This window comes from Amblyraja radiata, chromosome 45 (genome assembly GCF_010909765.2).
Source record: "Amblyraja radiata isolate CabotCenter1 chromosome 45, sAmbRad1.1.pri, whole genome shotgun sequence".
NCBI classification, from domain to species: Eukaryota; Metazoa; Chordata; class Chondrichthyes; order Rajiformes; family Rajidae; genus Amblyraja; species Amblyraja radiata.
In genome coordinates, this window is record NC_046000.1 from 14,458,137 (window position 1) to 14,477,778 (window position 19,642).

The 19,642-nt window shown below is 49.9% G+C and overlaps 2 protein-coding genes across 3 annotated transcripts in view; one reads left to right on the forward strand and one right to left on the reverse strand.

Annotated features, from left to right (window-relative positions):
* Positions 1-6: 6 nt before the first annotated feature.
* On the forward strand, positions 7-3,356 carry LOC116968650 (cofilin-2-like). The gene is made up of 3 exons (XM_033015418.1): positions 7-348; positions 1,298-1,374; positions 2,448-3,356. The coding sequence occupies exons 1-3, from the start codon at positions 86-88 to the stop codon at positions 2,555-2,557; spliced, it is 450 nt and encodes a 149-aa protein (XP_032871309.1). The 5' UTR covers positions 7-85; the 3' UTR covers positions 2,558-3,356.
* LOC116968648 (sorting nexin-32-like) overlaps positions 436-19,642 on the reverse strand; it is a 50,618-nt gene continuing 31,411 nt past the window's right edge. Inside the window, exons 9-14 of one of the 2 annotated variants that reach the window (XM_033015417.1) lie at positions 18,164-18,203; positions 16,743-16,829; positions 14,206-14,365; positions 11,406-11,491; positions 11,073-11,155; positions 436-447 (exon numbers count right to left, since the gene is read on the reverse strand). In XM_033015417.1, coding sequence (XP_032871308.1) covers positions 11,102-11,155; positions 11,406-11,491; positions 14,206-14,365; positions 16,743-16,829; positions 18,164-18,203 — 427 coding nt within the window. In that variant the 3' untranslated portion in view covers positions 436-447; positions 11,073-11,101. Of the gene's footprint in view, positions 448-7,895; positions 8,440-11,072; positions 11,156-11,405; positions 11,492-14,205; positions 14,366-16,742; positions 16,830-18,163; positions 18,204-19,642 lie in introns of those variants that run through there. The other variant, XM_033015416.1, reaches the window with a different exon arrangement.

The following is a 19,642-nucleotide window of genomic DNA, read 5'->3' on the forward strand; positions in this document are numbered from 1 at the left end:
CCTCTCCCCCCCTCTCTCTCTCTCTCCATCCCCACAGGCATCAGGGGTGAAAGTCTGTGATGAGGTGGTCAACTGCTTCACCAACATGAAGGTGCGCAAGGCTTGTGCCAAGGGGGAGGCTATGAAGAGGAAGAAGGCCATCATGCTGATCCTCAACAAGACCAGGGACCTCATCATCCTGGACGAGGAGAGGCAGATCCTCATGGGCGATATCCAGCAGGGACTGATTAAAAATCCCTTTGATCACTTTATGAGCATGTTTCACCCGGATCGCTGCTGTTATGCCATCTATGATGCCAACTATGAGACAAAAGAATCGAAGAAGGAGGAGCTGATCTTCATTCATTGGTACGTGCTTTAAAATCCCCCCGTTGCTCAAGTTCGTACCTTGGCTCGGGAGCAGGGTTTTCCCCCGACATCTTCCACTTCCTCCAAAGGACGTACAGGCTCATTAGCTTGCCAGTGTGTGTGTGTGTGCGGGGATCGCGGGCCAGCATGGACTCGGTGGGCCGAAGGGCCTGTTTCCGCGCTGTATCTCTGAACCAAACTAGACCCCGCCCTCCTTGGGTCACAGGAGCAGAATTAGGCCATTCGGCCCATCGAGTCCACTCCACGTGGCCGATCTATCTCTCCCTCCTAGCCCCATTCTCCTGACTTCTCCCCAGTTTAAAAATGAGGGCAGGGAAACTATTCATGGAGTGACACAGGCCCTTCGGCCCAACATGTCCCAGCCACGCTAGTCCCACCTGCCTGCGCTTGGTCCATATCCCTCCAAACCTGTCCTGTCCTATACTGCTGCAATAGTCCCAGCCTCAACTACCTCCTCCGGCAGCTCGTCCCATACACCCAAAGACGTGCAGGCTCATTAGCTTGCCAGTGTGTGTGTGCGGGGATCGCGGGCCAGCATGGACTCGGTGGGCCGAAGGGCCTGTTTCCGCGCTGTATCTCTAAACCAAACTCGTAACCAAACCAAACCAGCTCGTTCCATACATTCCATTCCATTTTCCTGTGTGGAAAAGTTCCTGTTAAATCTTTCCCACTTCACCTTGAACCCGTGTCCTCTGGTCCTCGATTCCCCTACTCTGGGCAAGAGAATCTACCCGATCTAGTCCTCTCATGATTTTATACACCTCTACAAGATCTCCCCTCATCCTCCTGCGCTCCAGGGAATAGAATCCCAGCCTAGTTTGGGAACAAGGATGGGGGGGGGGGGAAGAGACAGTGAGACTAGTTGGAGAATTAGGAATGGGGAGCTAAGGGTGTGTGTGTGTGACCTGATTCTTGTTTGTCTTGTCAGGAGTCCAGATGGGGCCACAATCCAGGACAAGCTGATCTACGCCAGCTCCAAAGATGCCGTCACCAAAAAGTTTAACGGTAAAACACTTTTTTTTGTTATAGTGTGGAAACAGGCCCTTCGGCCCAACTTGCCCACACTGGCCAACATGTCCCAGCTACACTGGACACAGAGAGATAACAGTGTGGAAACAGGCCCTTCGGCCCAACTTGCCCAACACCGGCCAACATGTCCCACCTACACTATTCCCTCCTCTTTTCTCACATAGACAATAGGTGCAGGAGTAGAGGCCATTCGGCCCTTCGAGCCTGCACCATTCGCCATTCAATATGATCATGGCTGATCATCCAACTCAGTATCCCATCCCTGCCTTCTCTCCATACCCCCTGATCCCTTTAGCCACAAGGGCCACATCTAACTCCCTCTTAAATATAGCCAATGAACCGGCCTCAACTTCCTTCTGTGGCAGAGAATTCCACAGATTCACCACTCTCTGTGTGAAAAATGTTTTCCTCATCTTGGTCCCAAAGGATTTCCCCCTTATCCTTAAACTGTGTGGCCCCTTGTCCTGGACTTCCCCAACATCGGGAACAATCTTCCTGCATCTAGCCTGTCCAACCCCTTAAGAATTTTGTAAGTTTCTATAAGATCCCCCCTCAATCTTCTAAATTCTAGCGAGTACAAGCCGAGTCTATCCAGTCTTTCTTCATAAGACAGTCCTGACATCCCAGGGATCAGTCTGGTGAACCTTCTCTGTACTCCCTCTATGGCAATAATGTCCCTCCTCAGATTAGGAGACCAATACTGTACGCAATACTCCAGGCGTGGTCTCACCAAGACCCTGTACAACTGCAGTAGAACCTCCCTGCTCCTAGACTCAAATCCTCTATGGCAAGAATGTCTCTCCTCAGATTTGGAGACCAAAACTGCACGCAATACTCCAGGCGTGGTCTCGCCAAGACCCTGTACAACTGCAGTAGAACCTCCCTGCTCCTAGACTCAAATCCTCTATGGCAAGAATGTCCTATCTCAGATTAGGAGACCAAAACTGTACGCAATACTCCAGGCGTGGTCTCACCAAGACCCTGTACAACTGCAGTAGAACCTCCCTGCTCCTAGACTCAAATCTAACGGTGATCTGTTTGTCTTCCAGGGATCAAGCATGAATGGCAGGTGAATGGCTTCGATGACTTGACTGACATTCATTCATTGGCTGCAAAGCTGGGCCCCGATGTTGTGGCCGTTGAGTCTCGGCACATCTAACACCCCAGCCCACGACCATCATCCATCTTTCCAATGTCTTGTGTTCTGGGTTTCTGATTATTATTTTTTGGGGCCTGCCACGCCCCTTCAGTTTGTACACTTGTCTTTGACTCCCCTCCTCTAATGCTTGCTTTTTATTAAATCCTGTTTGTAATTTGGGACCAGTTATTTAGAGGGCTCCTTATACCAATTACCGGGGGGCCTCGGGCGGTGGGGGGGGGGGGGAGGGGGGAGGGGAGGGGAGGAGAGTCCCGTGGACAGAAATTTCTCGTCCACCGGTCCAAGCCTGGACAAGTTAGTGGTGGGGTGATCAGCGAGTGTCAAGATGTATTTAAATAAAATGAACCAAATCGCTGTGGTGGTGATTGTCGTACCGACATCGTTCCTTGAGTTGGGGGCAGTGTGATCCACCGCACTGCCCAGTCATTTAGACACCCCTGGTTTGGTTTTGGCTGGGGAGTGCGTGCTGGCCAAGAGAATTTTGTAGACCTTTGTAATCAGCATTTAACAATCCCCTCTAACAAGTGACGCCAACCTTAATTAGAACTCTTGTTCGATGTGTAATTTGGTCGTATTTTCTAAGCATTCCTAATGTTTTAACGAGATTTACAGCGGTGGTCACCATTGTAATCGGGCACTGCATGTGTAAGGTGAATGGGGGGGGGGGGTGATTCTGCCACTCCAGTGGGTGGTGGGATTCAGTGTCTTGTGAATGGTCGCTAGTTTTCAAATCTGAACCCCTGACTAATGTGGATGTTGCATCTGACCATCGAAAATAAAAGTGTGACCAATACCTCCACTCTGTCCCTCGACTGCTGTTTAACCGATGGTCACCGCGTCCAGCGCCCTGGAGCGGAAGGTTCAGCGCGAGTACACTCGTACACACACGCTCATACATGCACCCGCACACACATATACACACGCTCATACATGCACCCGCACACACACACGGGCGTACACACACGCTCATACATGCACCCGCACACACATATACACACGCTAATACATGCACCCGCACACACCCATATACACGCGCTCATACATACACTTGTACACACACACACGGGCGCGCACACATATACACACGTGCGCACACACGCGCTCATACATACACGTGTGCGCACACCCATATACACACGCTCATACATGCACCCGCACACAAACACGGGCGCACACACGCGCACATACATGCACCCGCACACAAACACGGGGGCGCCCACACACTCATATTCACACGCTCATATATACACACATACACACGCATTCATACATACACCCGCACTCACTCGTACACACACATGCATACACGCACGAACACACTCGTACTCACGCTCATACTCGTGTACACACACACACACATGCGAACAGACTCGCATACACACGCACATCCATGCATGCTAATTAACCTACACACTGTGGTGAAGAAGGGTTTCGGCCCGAAACGTCGCCTATTTCCTTCGCTCCATAGATGCTGCTGCACCCGCTGAGTTCCTCCAGCAATTTTGTGTACCTTCGATATTCCAGCATCTGCAGTTCCCTTTTGAACACAACCTACACACATGTACGGCTTTGGAGTGTGGGAGGTAACCGGAGCAGCCGAAGTGGTGAATCTGTGGAATTCTCTGCCACAGAAGGTAGTTGAGGCCACAGTTCATTGGCTATATTCGAGAGTTAGATTTAGCTCATGGGGCTAAAGGGATCAGGGGGTATGGAGAGAAGGCAGGTACAGGATACTGAGTTGGATGATCAGCCATGATCATATTGAATGGCGAATGGTGCAGGCTCGAAGGGCCGAATGGCCTACTCCTGCACCTATTTTCTATGTTTCTAATCAAGGGATCGGGGGAGAAAGCAGGTACTGATTGTGGATGATCAGCCATGATCATATTGAATGGCGGTGCTGGCTCAAAGGGCCGAATGGCCTCTACTCCTGCACCTATTTTCTGTTTCTATGTTTCTATTATTAATGTAGGTGGAAATAGTCACATTTGTAAAAACAATAGACAATATGTGCAGGAGTAGAGGCCATTCGGCCCTTCCAGCCAGCACCGCCCTTCAATGTGATCATGGCTGATCATCCCCAATCAGTTCCCCGTTCCTGCCTTCTCCCTGATATCCCTTGAAAACCTCGGAATGAATGCTGTGCTGTGGTGTGGCACCATGCCTTGAGTAAGGGCGGTGGGGGAATGGAACGAGCTGCCAGAGGAGGTAGTTTAAGGATAAGGGGGAAATCTTCTAGGACCGAGATGAGGAAAACATTTTTCACACATCAGTGAATCTGTGGAATTCTCTGCCACAGAAGGTAGTTGAGGCCACACAGTTCATTGGCTATATTTAAGAGGGAGTTAGATGTGGCTAAAGGGATCAGGGGGTATGGAGAGAAGGCGGGGACGGGATACTGAGTTGGATGATCAGCCATGATCATATTGAATGGCGGTGCAGGCTCGAAGGGCCGAATGGCCTCTACTCCTGCACCTATTGTCTATGTTTCTATGTAGTTGAGGCTGGGACTATCCTAACGTCTAAGGAGCAGTTAAGGCACGGGGACATGGATGGGACTGGTTGGGAGGGATATGGGACAAACGCGGGCGGGTGGGACTAGTGTAGATGGGACATGTTGGGCCGGGCCCCAACTGTGAGCCGTGAAGCTGACACATGTGAGATTGATTAGAATGTTAAAATATTTAGCTCGTCCAGTGCAGGCGTGCTTCCTTCAGAACGAGCCGTTCTACCTCAATTACACTTTCCCCCCATAACTAAGAAAGAACTGCAGTTGTTGAAACAATCGAAGGTAGACACAAAATGCTGGAGAAACTCAGCGGGTGAGGCAGCATCTATGGAGAGAAGGAATAGGTGACGTTTCGGGTCGAGACCCTTCCGTCACCTATTCCTTCTCTCCATAGATGCACCTATTCCTTCTCTCCATCGACCCAGCTTAGGTTTCGACCCGAAACGTCGCCAATTCCTTCTCTCCATAGATGCACCTATTCCTTCTCTCCATCGACCCAGCTCAGGTTTCGACCCGACACGTCGCCAATTCCTTCTCTCCATAGATGCACCTATTCCTTCTCTCCATCGACCCAGCTTAGGTTTCGACCCGAAACGTCGCCCATTCCTTCTCTCCACAGATGCTGCCTCACCCGCTGAGTTTCTCCAGCATTTTTATCGACCTTTATTCGATTTTTTTCCCAGCATCTGCAGTTCCTTCTTAAACACCGTCACTTGTGGGCGGAGCACCAAGGCAAATTCCTTGTATGTGAATACTTGGCCAATAAACTTATTCATTCATTCATTCCTTCAAATCAAGAACCTTATCGATCTGTTTTAAAAATACCCATTGACTGAGGCACCACCACCACCACCACCACCACCATCTGTGGCTATGAATCCCACAGATTCACCACCCTCTGTTTTACCTCCATCATCCATTTGCCTGTTAGCTTTTAGACAATAGGTGCAGGAGTAGAGGCCATTCGGCCCTTCCAGCCAGCACCGCCATTCAATGTGATCACGGCTGATCATCCACAACCAGTACCCCGTTCCTGCCTTCTCCCCATATACCCTGACTCTGCTATTTTTAAGAGCTCTCTCTTGAAAGCATCCAGAGAACCGGCCTCCACCGCCCTCTGAGGCAGAGAATTCCACAGACTCACCACTCTCTGGGTGAAAAAGTGTCTCCTCGTCTCCGTTCTAAATGGCTTACTCCTTATTCTTAAACTGTGTGTGTGGCCCATCTGGTTCTGGACTCCCCCAACATGTTTCCTGCCTCCCGCGTGTCCAAACCCTTAACAATCTTATATGTTTCAATAAGATACCCTCTCATCCTATTTTTAAGAGCTCTCTCTTGAAAGCATCCAGACAACCTGCCTCCACCGCCCTCTGAGGCAGAGAATTCCACAGACTCACCACTCTCTGTGAGTCTTTTGTGTGTGAAAGAACTGCAGGTGCTGGGTTAAGACTAGAAAATGCTGGGGTAACTCAGCGGGACAGGCAGCATCTCTGGAGAGGAGGAATGGGTGACGTTTCGGGTCTGAAGAAGGATCTCCCATTCCTTCTCTCCTGAGGTGCTGCCTGCCTGCCTGTCCCGCTGAGTTACTCCAGCATTTTCTGCCTGGTAGATTTTGTGAACTTTCCCCTCGTCTCTGTACTCTTGAAGCTGCTATCTCTCCGAGCTGTCGGCCAGCTTACCGACATCCTGTTCGTGTTGCAAGGCAGTGATTGCACAAGTCTGACATTTTCATGCCGGTTTCAATCAAAGACTGACACAAAATGCTAGAGTAACTCAGCGGGACAGGCAGCATAGTCCTTCTCTCCCCCCCCCCCCCCCCCTTGTTCCTGTTTTCACACCTTACACTTCCTTATCTTTCTATCTCTCTCCCTCCCCTGACATCAGTCTGAAGAAGGGTCTGGACCTCAAACGTCACCCATTCTATCTCTCCAGAGATGCTGCCTGAGATCCTCCGGCCTCTTGTTAAGGGCTTGGACACACTAGAGGCAGGAAACATGTTCCCGATGTTGGGGGAAGTCCAGAACCAGAGGCCACACACACAGTTTAAGAATAAGGAAGTTGGGGTGAGAGCAGTCCTTGGCGATGCTGAGCGCCCTTCGCAGACATCGCGCTTGTCTCTGTCTCACTGCGCCAGAGACCCGGGTTCCATCCTGACCACGGGTGCTGCCTGTGCGGAGTTTGCACGTTCTCCCCCGTGGGTTTTCTCCGGTTTCCTTCCACACTCCCAAGACCTGCAGGTTTGTAGGTTAAATTGGCTCCTGTGAAATTCTCTGCCTCAGATTGTTAAGGGCTTGGACACACGAGAGGCAGGAAACATGTTCCCGATGTTGGGGGCAGTCCAGAACCAGGGGGCCAGACAGTTTAAGAATAAGGGGTCGGCCATTTAGAACGGAGACGAGGAAACACTTTTTCTCACAGAGAGTTGTGAGCCTGTGGAATTCTCTGCCTCAGGTGGGGGCCGGTTCTCTGGATACTTTCAAGAGAGAGCTAGATAGGGCTCTTAAAGATAGTGGAGTCAGGGGAGAAGGCAGGAACGGGGTACTGATTGGGGATGATCAGCCATGATCACATTGAATGGCGGTGCTGGCTCGAAGGGCAGAATGGCCTCTACTCCTGCACCTATTGTCTGTGTCCATGTTCTCCAGAGATGCTGCCTGACCCGCTGAGTTCCTCCAGCACTTCTAACGTTTAAACTCACCTTAAAGTACCAGCAGGGGCCAGGCCTAAACTCACAATGCATACAAGCCTGAAGCGTATCCAAGCCCCTTCCCACAGCTCGCTCCCTGTGTCGTTGGCCAACATCGGGGGAAAGTCAGAAGACAAACAAAGTGAAATCCAGCCACCGTTTATTTATAAATCAGAGCGGGGGGGGGGGGGGGGGAAGTGGGGGGGGGGGTAAAAGTAACCGGGAACTGGTTAGAGAATCGCCAAAAACCAAATCGGGACTTTTAAACATTTGAACAGAAACATGGTCAGATTCCTCTTATCCGTTTGCTCCTGGGAACAAAACAAGAGACCGTCTTAACGGGCGTCTGGATTTTTAAACTTCCAGCCTGACCCGTTCCAGCGGAGAGAGACTGACCCATGCTTCTAATGCTCATGTCCTCAGCAAGGTTTCTGTCAGAGGGGAAAGGGTAGGGGGGGGGAAGGTTTGGTCCCCATGTGATCAAAACAAAAAAACAAACACACACACACACACATTTGCAAGGGGTTTAACAGTACCAAGAGTGGAGGGTGTTGGCACTTCCAGAAAAACACTCCCTGGTTTGGCTGGACGGACGGGCCAGACACAAAGGAAGGGAAACTTTCTTCCACATCGGGACGTCAGACAATCGGGTGAAGATTTAGTGCATCGAGAACATAGAGGCTCGACCTGAAAACATACAACACAGATGATCAGCGTTTGTCGGCGTTGGGCATGTACTCGCTGGAGGGGAGGGGGGGGGACCTCATTGAAACTTGCCGAATAATTAAAAGGCCCGGATAGAGTGGATGTGGAGAGGATGTTTCCACTAGTGGGAGAGTCTAGGACCAGAGGGCACAGCCTCAGAATTAAAGGACGGAGATGAGGAGGAATTTCTTTAGTCAAAGGGGTGGGGTGAATCTGTGGAATTTATAACAAAGTTAAGACATAAGAGTGCTGGAGTAACTCAGCAGGTCAGGCAGCATCTCTGGCGAAAAAGGATGGGTGACATTTTAGGTCCGGGGTCTGAAGGAGGTTCCCGACCTGAAGCGTCACCTATCCACGTTCTCCACAGATGCTGCCTGACCCGCTGAGTTACTCCAGCACCCTGTGAAACGTCACCTATCTGTGTTCTCCACAGATGCTGCCTGACTCGCTGAGTTACTCCAGCACTCTGTGAAACGTCACCTATCCATGTTCTCCACAGATGCTGCCTGCCCCGCTGAGTTACTCCGGCACTCTGTGAAACGTCACCTATCCTAGTTCTCCACAGATGCTGCCTGACCCGCTGAGTTACTCCAGCACCCTGTGAAACGTCACCTATCTGTGTTCTCCACAGATGCTGCCTGACCCGCTGAGTTACTCCAGCACTCTGTGAAACGTCACCTATCCTAGTTCTCCACAGATGCTGCCTGACCCGCTGAGTTATGGTGCAGCAGCATCTATGGAGCGAAGGAAATAGGCAACGTTTCGGGCCGAAATCCTTCTGGAAATAGGCAACGTTTCGGGTCGAAACCCTTCCGGGTTTCGGCCCGAAACGTTGCCTATTTCTTTAGCTCCATAGATGCTGCTGCACCCGCTGAGTTACTCCAGCACTCTGTGAAACGTCACCTATCCATGTTCTCCACAGATGCTGCATACCTGACCCGCTGAGTTACTCCAGCACTCCGAGTCTACCATCGGTGTTAAGCATCAGCTTGTTTTTTTTTCCACTGGCAGCTGGCAGCTAGCCCCAGGGGGGTGGGCATGTGGGGGTTTTAATTGCCAAGGGCACAAGAAAACATCTGCCTTCCCGAGGCCCATGGGCAAGTTGGAGGAGCGGTGGGGGATGGTGCGGGCAAACGTTAGCATGGAAGAGAGAACCGAATGCAGAATGGGAACTATACCCACCCACCCACCCCCCACCCCCACCCCCTGCAGGACCCTATACACCAGGAGATGCAGATCCAGAGCCAGCAAGGACCCCTACCACCCCAGTAACGGACTGTTCCAGCTGCTACGGTCAGGCAAACGCCTCCGCTGCCAAAACAGAGAGGATGAGACGGAGTTTCTTCCCACGGGCCATTAGGACTGTAAACTCTTATCCCACCAGGGACTCATTTTCTAAAATGTAAATACTGCTTCTGTTCTGTTGTTCTGTAGCTTTTGCACAATCCACAGTCATCGCCATCCCAGGGATCAATCTGGTGAACCTACGCTGCACTGCCTCAATCTCTAGGATGTGCTTCCTCAAATGAGGAGACCAAAACTGTACACAATCTGTCCTAATCTGAGGAAAGACATTCTTGCCATAGAGGATTTGAGTCTAGGAGCAGGGAGGTTCTACTGCAGTTGTACAGGGTCTTGGTGAGACCACACCTGGAGTATTGCGTACAGTTTTGGTCTCCTAATCTGAGGAAAGACATTCTTGCCATAGAGGAGTTGAGTATAGGAGCAGGGAGGTTCTACTGCAGTTGTACAGGGTCTTGGTGAGACCACACCTGGAGTATTGCGGACAGTTTTGGTCTCCTAATCTGAGGAAAGACATTCTTGCCATAGAGGGAGTACAGAGAAGGGACTGATTCCTGGGATGTCAGGACTTTCATATGAAGAAAGACTGGATAGGCTCGGCTTGTACTCGCTAGAATTTAGAAGATTGAGGGGGGGGGGATCTTATAGAAACTTACAAAAAATTCTTAAGGGGTTGGACAGGCTAGATGCAGGAAGATTGTTCCCGATGTTGGGGAAGTCCAGAACTAGGGGTCACACAGTTTAAGGATAAGGGGGGAAATCTTTTAGGACCGAGATGAGGAAAACATTTTTTTTCACACACAGAGAGTGGTGAATCTGTGGAATTCTCTGCCACAGAAGGTAGTTGAGGCCACACAGTTCATTGGCTATATTTAAGAGGGAGTTAGATGTGGCTCTTGTGGCTAAAGGGATCAGGGGGTATGGAGAGAAGGCAGGGATGGGATACTGAGTTGGATGATCAGCCATGATCATATTGAATGGCGAATGGTGCAGGCTCGAAGGGCCGAATGGCCTACTCCTGCACCTAATTTCTATGTTTCTATGTCTATGTTTCTATGATCACATTGAATGGCGGTGGCGGTGCAGGCTCGAAGGGCCGAATGGCCTACTCCTGCACCTATTTTCTATGTTTCTATGTGCGCAATACTCCACAGATGTGGTCTCACCAGAGCCCTGTACAGCTGCAGAAGAACTCACAAGGTCCCCAGCAGATCCCAGGGGTCCCTGTGCGACCCTCAGCCCCACCAGGATAAACGACAGTGGGGTGCGAGGTTGGGGAGGGGGAGCGCGAGGTGGGGGAGAGGGGGGAACACCTCACCTCAGACTCAGTAGAAGCAGCCGGCTACTGTTCCTCCCGCAGCGAGCTCAGACAGTTTCTCAGGAGGAGAAGGTTGGCCTGGAGGAGGAGGAGGAGGAGGAGGAGGGGGGAACATACACACAACAATAGACATCAACTGGAGTTTTCACAACAACTTGTTATATATCCTGCAGGCAAAAAAAGGGCTGAATGGACTAGTTTTATCTTTGCAGATGGATGTTTCAATTCCCCTTTAAGACACACTCGTGAGGGCGAGAGTTCAAGGGCTCGGAGGGTGGGGGCGAGGGTTCGGAGGGCGAGGGTTCGGAGGGCTCCCCCTGGTGTCTACCTTGGCGTGTTTCAGCTCCAGCTCCGTCATCTCGATCATGTTTTTACGGAAGGCAGACACTCTGCGGACTTTGAAGTCTGTGAGCTCTGCGTTAGAAAGAGAGGGGTGAGAGCGAGCCGTGTTTCTGTGGTGCCCCCCCTTGCTCCCACACTCAGCATCAGAGAGAATCAAAAATGCTGGAGAAACTCAGCGGGTGAGGCAGCATCTATGGAGCGAAGGAATTGGCGACGTTTCGGGTCGAGACCCGGAAGGGTCTCGACCCGAAACGTCGCCAATTCCTTCTCTCCATAGATGAAGAAGGGTCTCGACCCGAAACGTTGTCAAATCCTTCTCTCCATAGATGAAGAAGGGTCTCGACCCGAGATGTTTCGGGTTGAGACCCTTCTTCCGAAACGTGGCCTATTTCCTTCGCTCCATAGATGCTGCCTCACCCGCTGAGTTTCTCCAGCACTTTTGTCTACCTTCGATTTTCCAGCATCTGCAGTTCCTTCTCGAACATCAGACACCCGAGTTACGTGGGTTTTCCCCGGGCGCTCCGGTTTCCTCCCCACACCCCAAAGACATACAGCTTTGTCGGTTAGACACAAAATGCTGGAGTAACTCAGCGGGTCAGGCAGCATCTCCGGAGAGAAGGAACGGGTGGCGTTTTCGGGCCAATTCGCCCATTCCTTCTCTCTGCATAGATGCTGCCTGACCCGCTGAGTTACTCCAGCATTTTGTGTCTACCTTCGATTTTACCAGCACCTGCAGTTCTTTGACACTGCGGGTTTGTAGGTTAATTGGCTTTGCTGTAATTGTAAATTGTCCCTAGTGTGTGTCGGATAGTGGGACTCATAGAGAGTGATACAGTGTGGAAACAGGCCCTTCGGCCCAACATGCCCACACCGGCCAACATGTCCCAGCTACACTAGTCCCACCTGCCTGTGTTTGGCCCTTATCCCTCCAAGGTCATAGTCTCTGAATTAAAGGGCGTTCTTTTAAAAAGGAGGTGAGGAGGAACTTCTTTAATTCTTAAGGGGTTGGACAGGCTAGATGCAGGAAGATTGCTCCCGATGTTGGGGAAGTCCAGGACAAGGGGTCACAGCTTAAGGATAAGGGGGAAATCCTTTAAAACCGAGATGAGAAGAACTTTTTTCACACAGAGAGTGGTGAATCTCTGGAACTCCCTGCCACAGAGGGTAGTAGGGGCCAGTTCATTGGCTATATTTAAGAGGGAGTTAGATGTGGCCCTTGTGGCTAAGGGGATCAGAGGGTATGGAGAGAAGGCAGGTACAGGATACTGAGTTGGATGATCAGCCATGATCATATCGAATGACGGTGCAGGCTCGAAGGGCCGAATGGCCTCTACTCCTGCACCTAATTTCTATGTTTCTATGTTTCTTTAGTGAATCTGTGGAACTCATTGCCACAGACGGCTGTGGAGGCCACAAGTCAGTGGATATTTTTATGGCAGAGATAGACAGATTCTTGTTTAGAACGGGTGTCAAGGGGTTATGGGGAGAAGGCAGGAGAATGGGGTTAGGAGGCAGAGATAGATCAGCCGTGATAGAATGGCAGAGTGCACTCGATGGGCCGAATGGCCTAATTCTACTCCCTACAACTTGTGAACATTTGTGACCTCAATGAGGGAGGGGAGGTGAGAAGGATGGAGAATGGGGAACTGGCGCGGGGGAGATCGCTGTGGGGGGGGGGGGGGGGCAAAGGGGGAGTTGGCATGCTTTGTGCCGTTGTCAGTGCTGCTATTTAGAAACTAGGTGCAGGAGGAGACCATTCGGCCCCTTCGAGCCAGCACCGCCATTCATTGTGATCATGGCTGATCGTCCCCTATCAATAACCCGTGCCTGCCTTCTCCCCATATCCCTTGACTCCACTAGCCCCTAGAGCTCTATCTAACTCTCTCTTAAATCCATCCAGTGACTTGGCCTCCATTGCCCTCTGTGGCAGGGAATTCCACAAATTCACAACTCTCTGGGTGAAAAAGTTTTTTTCTCACCTCAGTCTTAAATGGCCTCCCCTTTATTCTAAGACTGTGGCCCCTGGTTCTGGACTCGCCCAACATTGGGAACATTTTTCCTGCATCTAGCTTGTCCAGTTATAATTTTATATGTTTCAATAAGATCCCCCCCTCATCCTTCTAAACTCCAGTGAATACAAGCCTAGTCTTTCCTCATATGACAGTCCCGCCATCCCAGGGATCAATCTCGTGAACCTACGCTGCACTGCCTCAATCACAAGGATGTCCTTCCTCAAATTAGACGACCAAACACTCCAGAGCGCCATACATAGAAACATAGAAAATAGGTGCAGGAGTAGAGGCCATTCGGCCCTTCGAGCCAGCACCGCCATTCGATATGATCATGACTGATCATCCAACTCAGTATCCCATCCCTGCCTTCTCTCCATACCCCTTGATCCCTTTAGCCACAAGGGCCACATCTAACTCCCTCTTAAATATAGCCAATGAACTGTGGCCTCAACTACCTTCTGTGGCAGAGAATTACACAGATTCACCACTCTCTGTGTAAAAAATGATTTTCTTATCTTGGTCCTAAAAGACTTCCCCCTTATCCTTAAACTGTGTGACCCCTAGTTCTGGACTTCCACAACATCGGGAATAATCATCCTGCATCTAGCCTGTCCAACCCCTTAGGAATTTTGTAAGTTTCTATAAGATCCCCCCTCAATCTTCTGAATTCTAGCGTGTACAACTGCAGAAGAAGTATACACTGGGTACGCAGGGAATAAATCTCACCTTGCCACACGTGACAATAACGTATTCTGCGGCGTTCAACATTCATACCTTGCTTGGCCGACTCAGACAGCTTCTCGAACCTCTGGCAGGCCAGCTGCTGGCCGGTTTCGGCCTGCTTCACCTCCTTGTTCTTCATGCGGGCCCGGTCCAGGGCTTTGTTTGAGTTCTCGTAGTCGGACAGGGAGCGGGCGCGTCGGTACAGGAGGTCCTACACAGGGACAGGCAGCACAAACTCACACAGTTTAGTTCATGGTAGATAGTTGCTCAGCACTGCTGCTCCCTGGTTGTACTGGGATGATTCAGTTGCCTGATAACATCCTACCACAACCAGAGAGCGGTCCTGAACTACTATCTACCTCTTTGGTGACTATCCTTGATCGGACTTTGCTGGCTTTACCTTGCACTAGTCCCCGTACAGTGTGTTAGTGTACGGGGTGATCGCTGGTCGGCGTGGACTCGATGGGCCGAAGGGCCCGTTTCCGTGCTGTATCTCGAACGATTCAGGAACAGTTTCTTCCCGGCTGTTATCAGGCAACTGAACCATTCTACCACAGCCAGAGAGCTGCCCTGAACTACTATCCACCACATTGCTTTCAAGAGAGAGCTAGATAGGGCTCTTAAAAATAGCGGAGTCAGGGGGTATGGGGAGAAGGCAGGAACGGGGTACTGATTGTGGATGGTACACAAAATTGCTGGGGAAACTCAGCGGGTGCAGCAGCATCTATGGAGCGAAGGAAATAGGCGACGTTTCGGGCCGAAACCCTTCTTCAGACTGTATCTGTATTCAGACTGTATTCAGGAGTCTGAAGAAGGGTTTCGGCCCGAAACGTTGCCTATTTCCTTCGCTCCATAGATGCTGCTGCACCCGCTGAGTTTCCCCAGCAATTTTGTGTACCTTCGATATTCCAGCATCTGCAGTTCCCTTTTGAATACTGATTGTGGATGATCAGCCATGATCACATTGAATGGCGGTGCTGGCTGGAAGGGCCGAATGGCCTCTACTCCTGCGTCTATTGTCTATTGGTGACCCTCGAGCTATCCTTGATCGGACTTTACTGGCTTTACCTTGCACTAAACGTTATTCCCTTTAATAATAATAATGGATGGGATTTATATGGCGCCTTTCTAATACTCAAGGCCCTTTATCCTGTATCTGTACACTGTGGACGGCTCGATTGTAATCATGTGTTGTCTTTCCGCTGACTGGTTAGCGAGCAACAAGTTTTTCACTGTACCTCGGTACACGGGACAATAGACAGTCACATGTACCGAGGTAAAATGAAAAGCTTTGTGTTGCGTGCTAACCAGTCAGCGGAAAGACAATACATGATTACAATCGAGCCGTCCACAGGGTACAGATACAGGATAAAGGGAATAACGTTTAGTGCAAGGTAAAGCCCTTGCTTTCCCTCTTTCTCCATCCCTCCCTACACTAGTTCTTGAGCTGTCTGTACGGAGTTTGCACGTTCTGCCCGTGGGTTTTCTCCGGGCGCTCCGGTTTCCTCCCACACTCCAAAGACGTGCGTGCGGGTTTGTAGCTTAATCAGCTTCGGTAAAGTTGTGAATTGTCCCCAGTGTGTCTGTGTGTGTAGGATAGTGTAAGTGTGCAGGAATCGCTGGTCGGCACGGACTCGATGGGCTGAAGGGCCCGTTTCCGCGCTGTATCTCTAAACTAAACTCTATCTATTACCTCAGACCCTCGAGTCCCGGCAACTGCTTGATCAGTGCGGGTGTCAGGGGTTATTGGGAGAAGGCAGGAGAATGGGGTTAAGAGGGAGAGATAGATAGAAACATAGAAACATAGAAATTAGGTGCAGGAGTAGGCCATTCGGCCCTTCGAGCCTGCACCGCCATTCAATATGATCATGGCTGATCATCCAACTCAGTATCCCGTACCTGCCTTCTCTCCATACCCCCTGATCCCCTTAGCCACAAGGGCCACATCTAACTCCCTCTTAAATATAGCCAATGAACTGTGGCCTCAACTACCCTCTGTGGCAGAGAGTTCCAGAGATTCACCACTCTCTGTGTGAAAAAAGTTCTTCTCATCTCGGTTTTAAAGGATTTCCCCCTTATCCTTAAGCTGTGACCCCTTGTCCTGGACTTCCCCAACATCGGGAGCAATCTTCCTGCATCTAGCCTGTCCAACCCCTTAAGAATTTTATAAGTTTCTATAAGATCCCCCCTCAATCTCCTAAATTCTAGAGAGTACAAACCAAGTCTATCCAGTCTTTCTTCATAAGACAGTCCTGACATCCCAGGAATCAGTCTGGTGAACCTTCTCTGTACTCCCTCTATGGCAATAATGTCCTTCCTCAGATTTGGAGACCAAAACTGTACGCAATACTCCAGGTGTGGTCTCACCAAGACCCTGTACAACTGCAGTAGAACGTCCCTGCTCCTATACTCAACCATGATCAGCCATGATTGAATGGCGGAGTAGACTCGATGGGCTGAACGGCCTAATTCTACTCCCATCACTGATGACCTAACATCCTCGTAAATCTTCACTGCACCCCTTTCCAGCTTGGACGTTGTGCCGTTCCCAGAGGCAGAGGGGGGGGGTTGAGGTGAGGCACACTCACCTTTGCTGCTTGAGAGTCTCTCATATAGTAACGTAACAAATCTGACAGCTTCAGGTCCTCGTCAGATGCCACCCGGCCCTCCAGCTTCTGCAGAAAGGAACCGCTTGCATTAACAGTTTACCCAGACACACGACGCATAGTACTGTAGGAGGGCAGAGATAGAGAGAGAGAGAGAGCGAGAGAGAGAAAGAGGTAGAGAGAGAGAGAGAGATAGATAGAGTGAGAGATAGAAATTGAGAGAGATAGAGAGAGAGACAGCTGCAAGAATGTGTAGCAATCAATAAAGGGCTATAGGTGTATTGCGAGTATAATAATAATAATAATGGATGGGATTTATATAGCGCCTTTCTAATACTCAAGGCGCTTTACATCGCATTATTCATTCACTCCTCAGTCACACTCGGTGGTGGTAAGCTACTTCTGTAGCCACAGCTGCCCTGGGGCAGACTGACGGAAGCGTGGCTGCCAATCTGCGCCTACGGCCCCTCCGACCACCACCAATCACTCACACACATTCACACACAGGCAAAGGTGGGTGAAGTGTCTTGCCCAAGGACACAACGACAGTATGCACTCCAAGCGGGATTCGAACCGGCTACCTTCCGGTTGCCAGCCGAACACTTAGCCCATTGTGCCATCTGTCGTCCCGAGTATATATATATATGTGTGTGTGTGTGTGTACAGGGGCATATCTATCCATGCACTGTATACTTATATTTATACATTTTAAATACGCATGTTATGTTTTATACTTTGGCAATATAACGATGTATTTCATCATGCCAACAATGTTTTTTTAATTGAATTGAATTGAGAGAGAGTGAGAGAGCTAGAGTGGGAGATAGATAGAGTGAGAGATAGAGACAGAGAGAGAGAGACAGAGAGAGAGAGAGAGACAGAGAGAGACAGAGAGAGAGAGAGAGACAGAGAGAGAGAGAGAGAGAGAGACAGAGAGAGAGACAGAGAGACAGAGACAGAGAGAGAGACAGAGAGAGAGAGAGAGAGAGAGAGAGAGAGGCGGGGAGAGAGAGAGAGACAGAGACAGAGAGAGAGAGACAGAGAGAGACAGAGTGAGAGAGAAAAGAGAGGCAGAGAGAGAGAGAGAGGGAGAGAGAGACAGAGAGAGAGAGACAGAGAGAGAGAGACAGAGAGAGACAGAGAGAGAGCATAGAACAGCAAGGGATGGATAGAATTGTAGGAAGGAACAGCAGACGCTGGTTTAAACCGAAGATGGACACAAAATGCTGGACTAACTCAGCGGGACAGGCAGCATCTCTGGAGAGAAGGAATGGGTGATGTTTCGGGTTCTTCAGACATCAATCCGAAACATCACCCATTCCCTCTCTCCAGAGATGCTGCCTGTCCCGCTGAGTTACTCCAGCACTTTGTGTCTATCTAAGGGATGGAGAGAATTCGCTTACCCGGAGTTTTTCAAAAAGTTCGGCAAGTTTGAGCAAGTTTCTGCAAAAAGAAATGTATACATGTGATGTTGACATCATATTCATAAGTGATAGGAGCAGAATTAGGGCCATTCGGCCCATCCAGTCCACTCCACCATTCAATCATGGCCGATCTATCTCTCCCTCCTAACCCCATTCTCCTGCCTTCTCCCCGTAACCCCTGACACCCGCACTAATCAACAATCTATCTATCTCTGCCTTAAAAAAACCCACTGACTTGTGGCCTCCACAGCCGTCTGTGGCAAAGAATCCCACAGATTCACCACCCTCTGGCTAAAGAAATTCTTCCTCATCTCCTTCCTAAAGGGACGTCCTTTAATTCTGAGGCTGTGAACCTCTGGTACTAGACTCTCCCACTAGTGGAAACATCCTCTCCACGTCCAGTCAATGTAGGCCTTGCATCCATTGCAGATTCTTAATCATGTACATGCCTTTATTAATAGTAGGCTAGATTATTGTAACGGTCTCCTTGCAGGTCTTCCAAAAAAAACTGTCAGGCAGCTACAGCTTGTTCAGAACGCTGTTGCTGGAGTTCTAACAAAGACCAAAAAATTTGAACACATTACACCAATTCTTAAATCCTTACATTGGCTCCCTGTATGTCAGAGAATTGATTTTAAAATCCTGCTGCTCACCTATAAATCACTACATGGTTTAGGGCCAAAGTATATCACTGACATGCTTCCACTATATAAGCCTTCTAGGATCTAAGATCTTCTGAAACCAATCTGCTAGTGATTCCCAGAGTAAATACAAAACATGGGAAAGCAGGATTTAGTTACTATGCAACAAATAGCTGGAATAAACTTCCTGAAGATTTAAGACTTGCCTCAACTTTGACCACTTTTAAAACAAGACTGAAAACTTTTATGTTTACTTTAGCTTTCAGCTCAATCTTAACTACATTGCACTTTTAACTTTTGCACTTTTTATAATGCATTTTTAATTTTGCTTTTCTTTTCTTTTAGTTCTTCTATTTTATTTCATTTTATTATTTCATTTATTGTATGACATGTTTTTATGTGAAGCACTTTGAGTCTGCCTCGTGTATGAAATGTGCTATATAAATAAAGTTGCCTTGCCTTGCCTTAATCTACACAGTGTTATTTCTTGGACTTCCACGTGCACTTTAGAGGCTGTTTTATTCTGTAATCTTTGCTGGTTTTGGTGAAGCCACAGAGGGGCGCTCCCTCTAGTCTACGCCGTCCCGTCACGCACCCGGTACAGAGGGGGGAAGGTCGGGGGGAATCTCCTTGTCCGTCTGCTGCTGGCCAAGATGGCCGTTCGCGGCTCCAGGCAGCGGGTAGTCGAGGGCAGCAGCGGAGTCGCCTTTTCAGGGCCTACGCCCGTGCGGGGATTCTGGAGGCCGACGTCGTGGAAGGTTCGACCAGCCCCGACGCAAGGTGCGATCGCCCGGCGCGGGGGAGCTGACATCCCTCC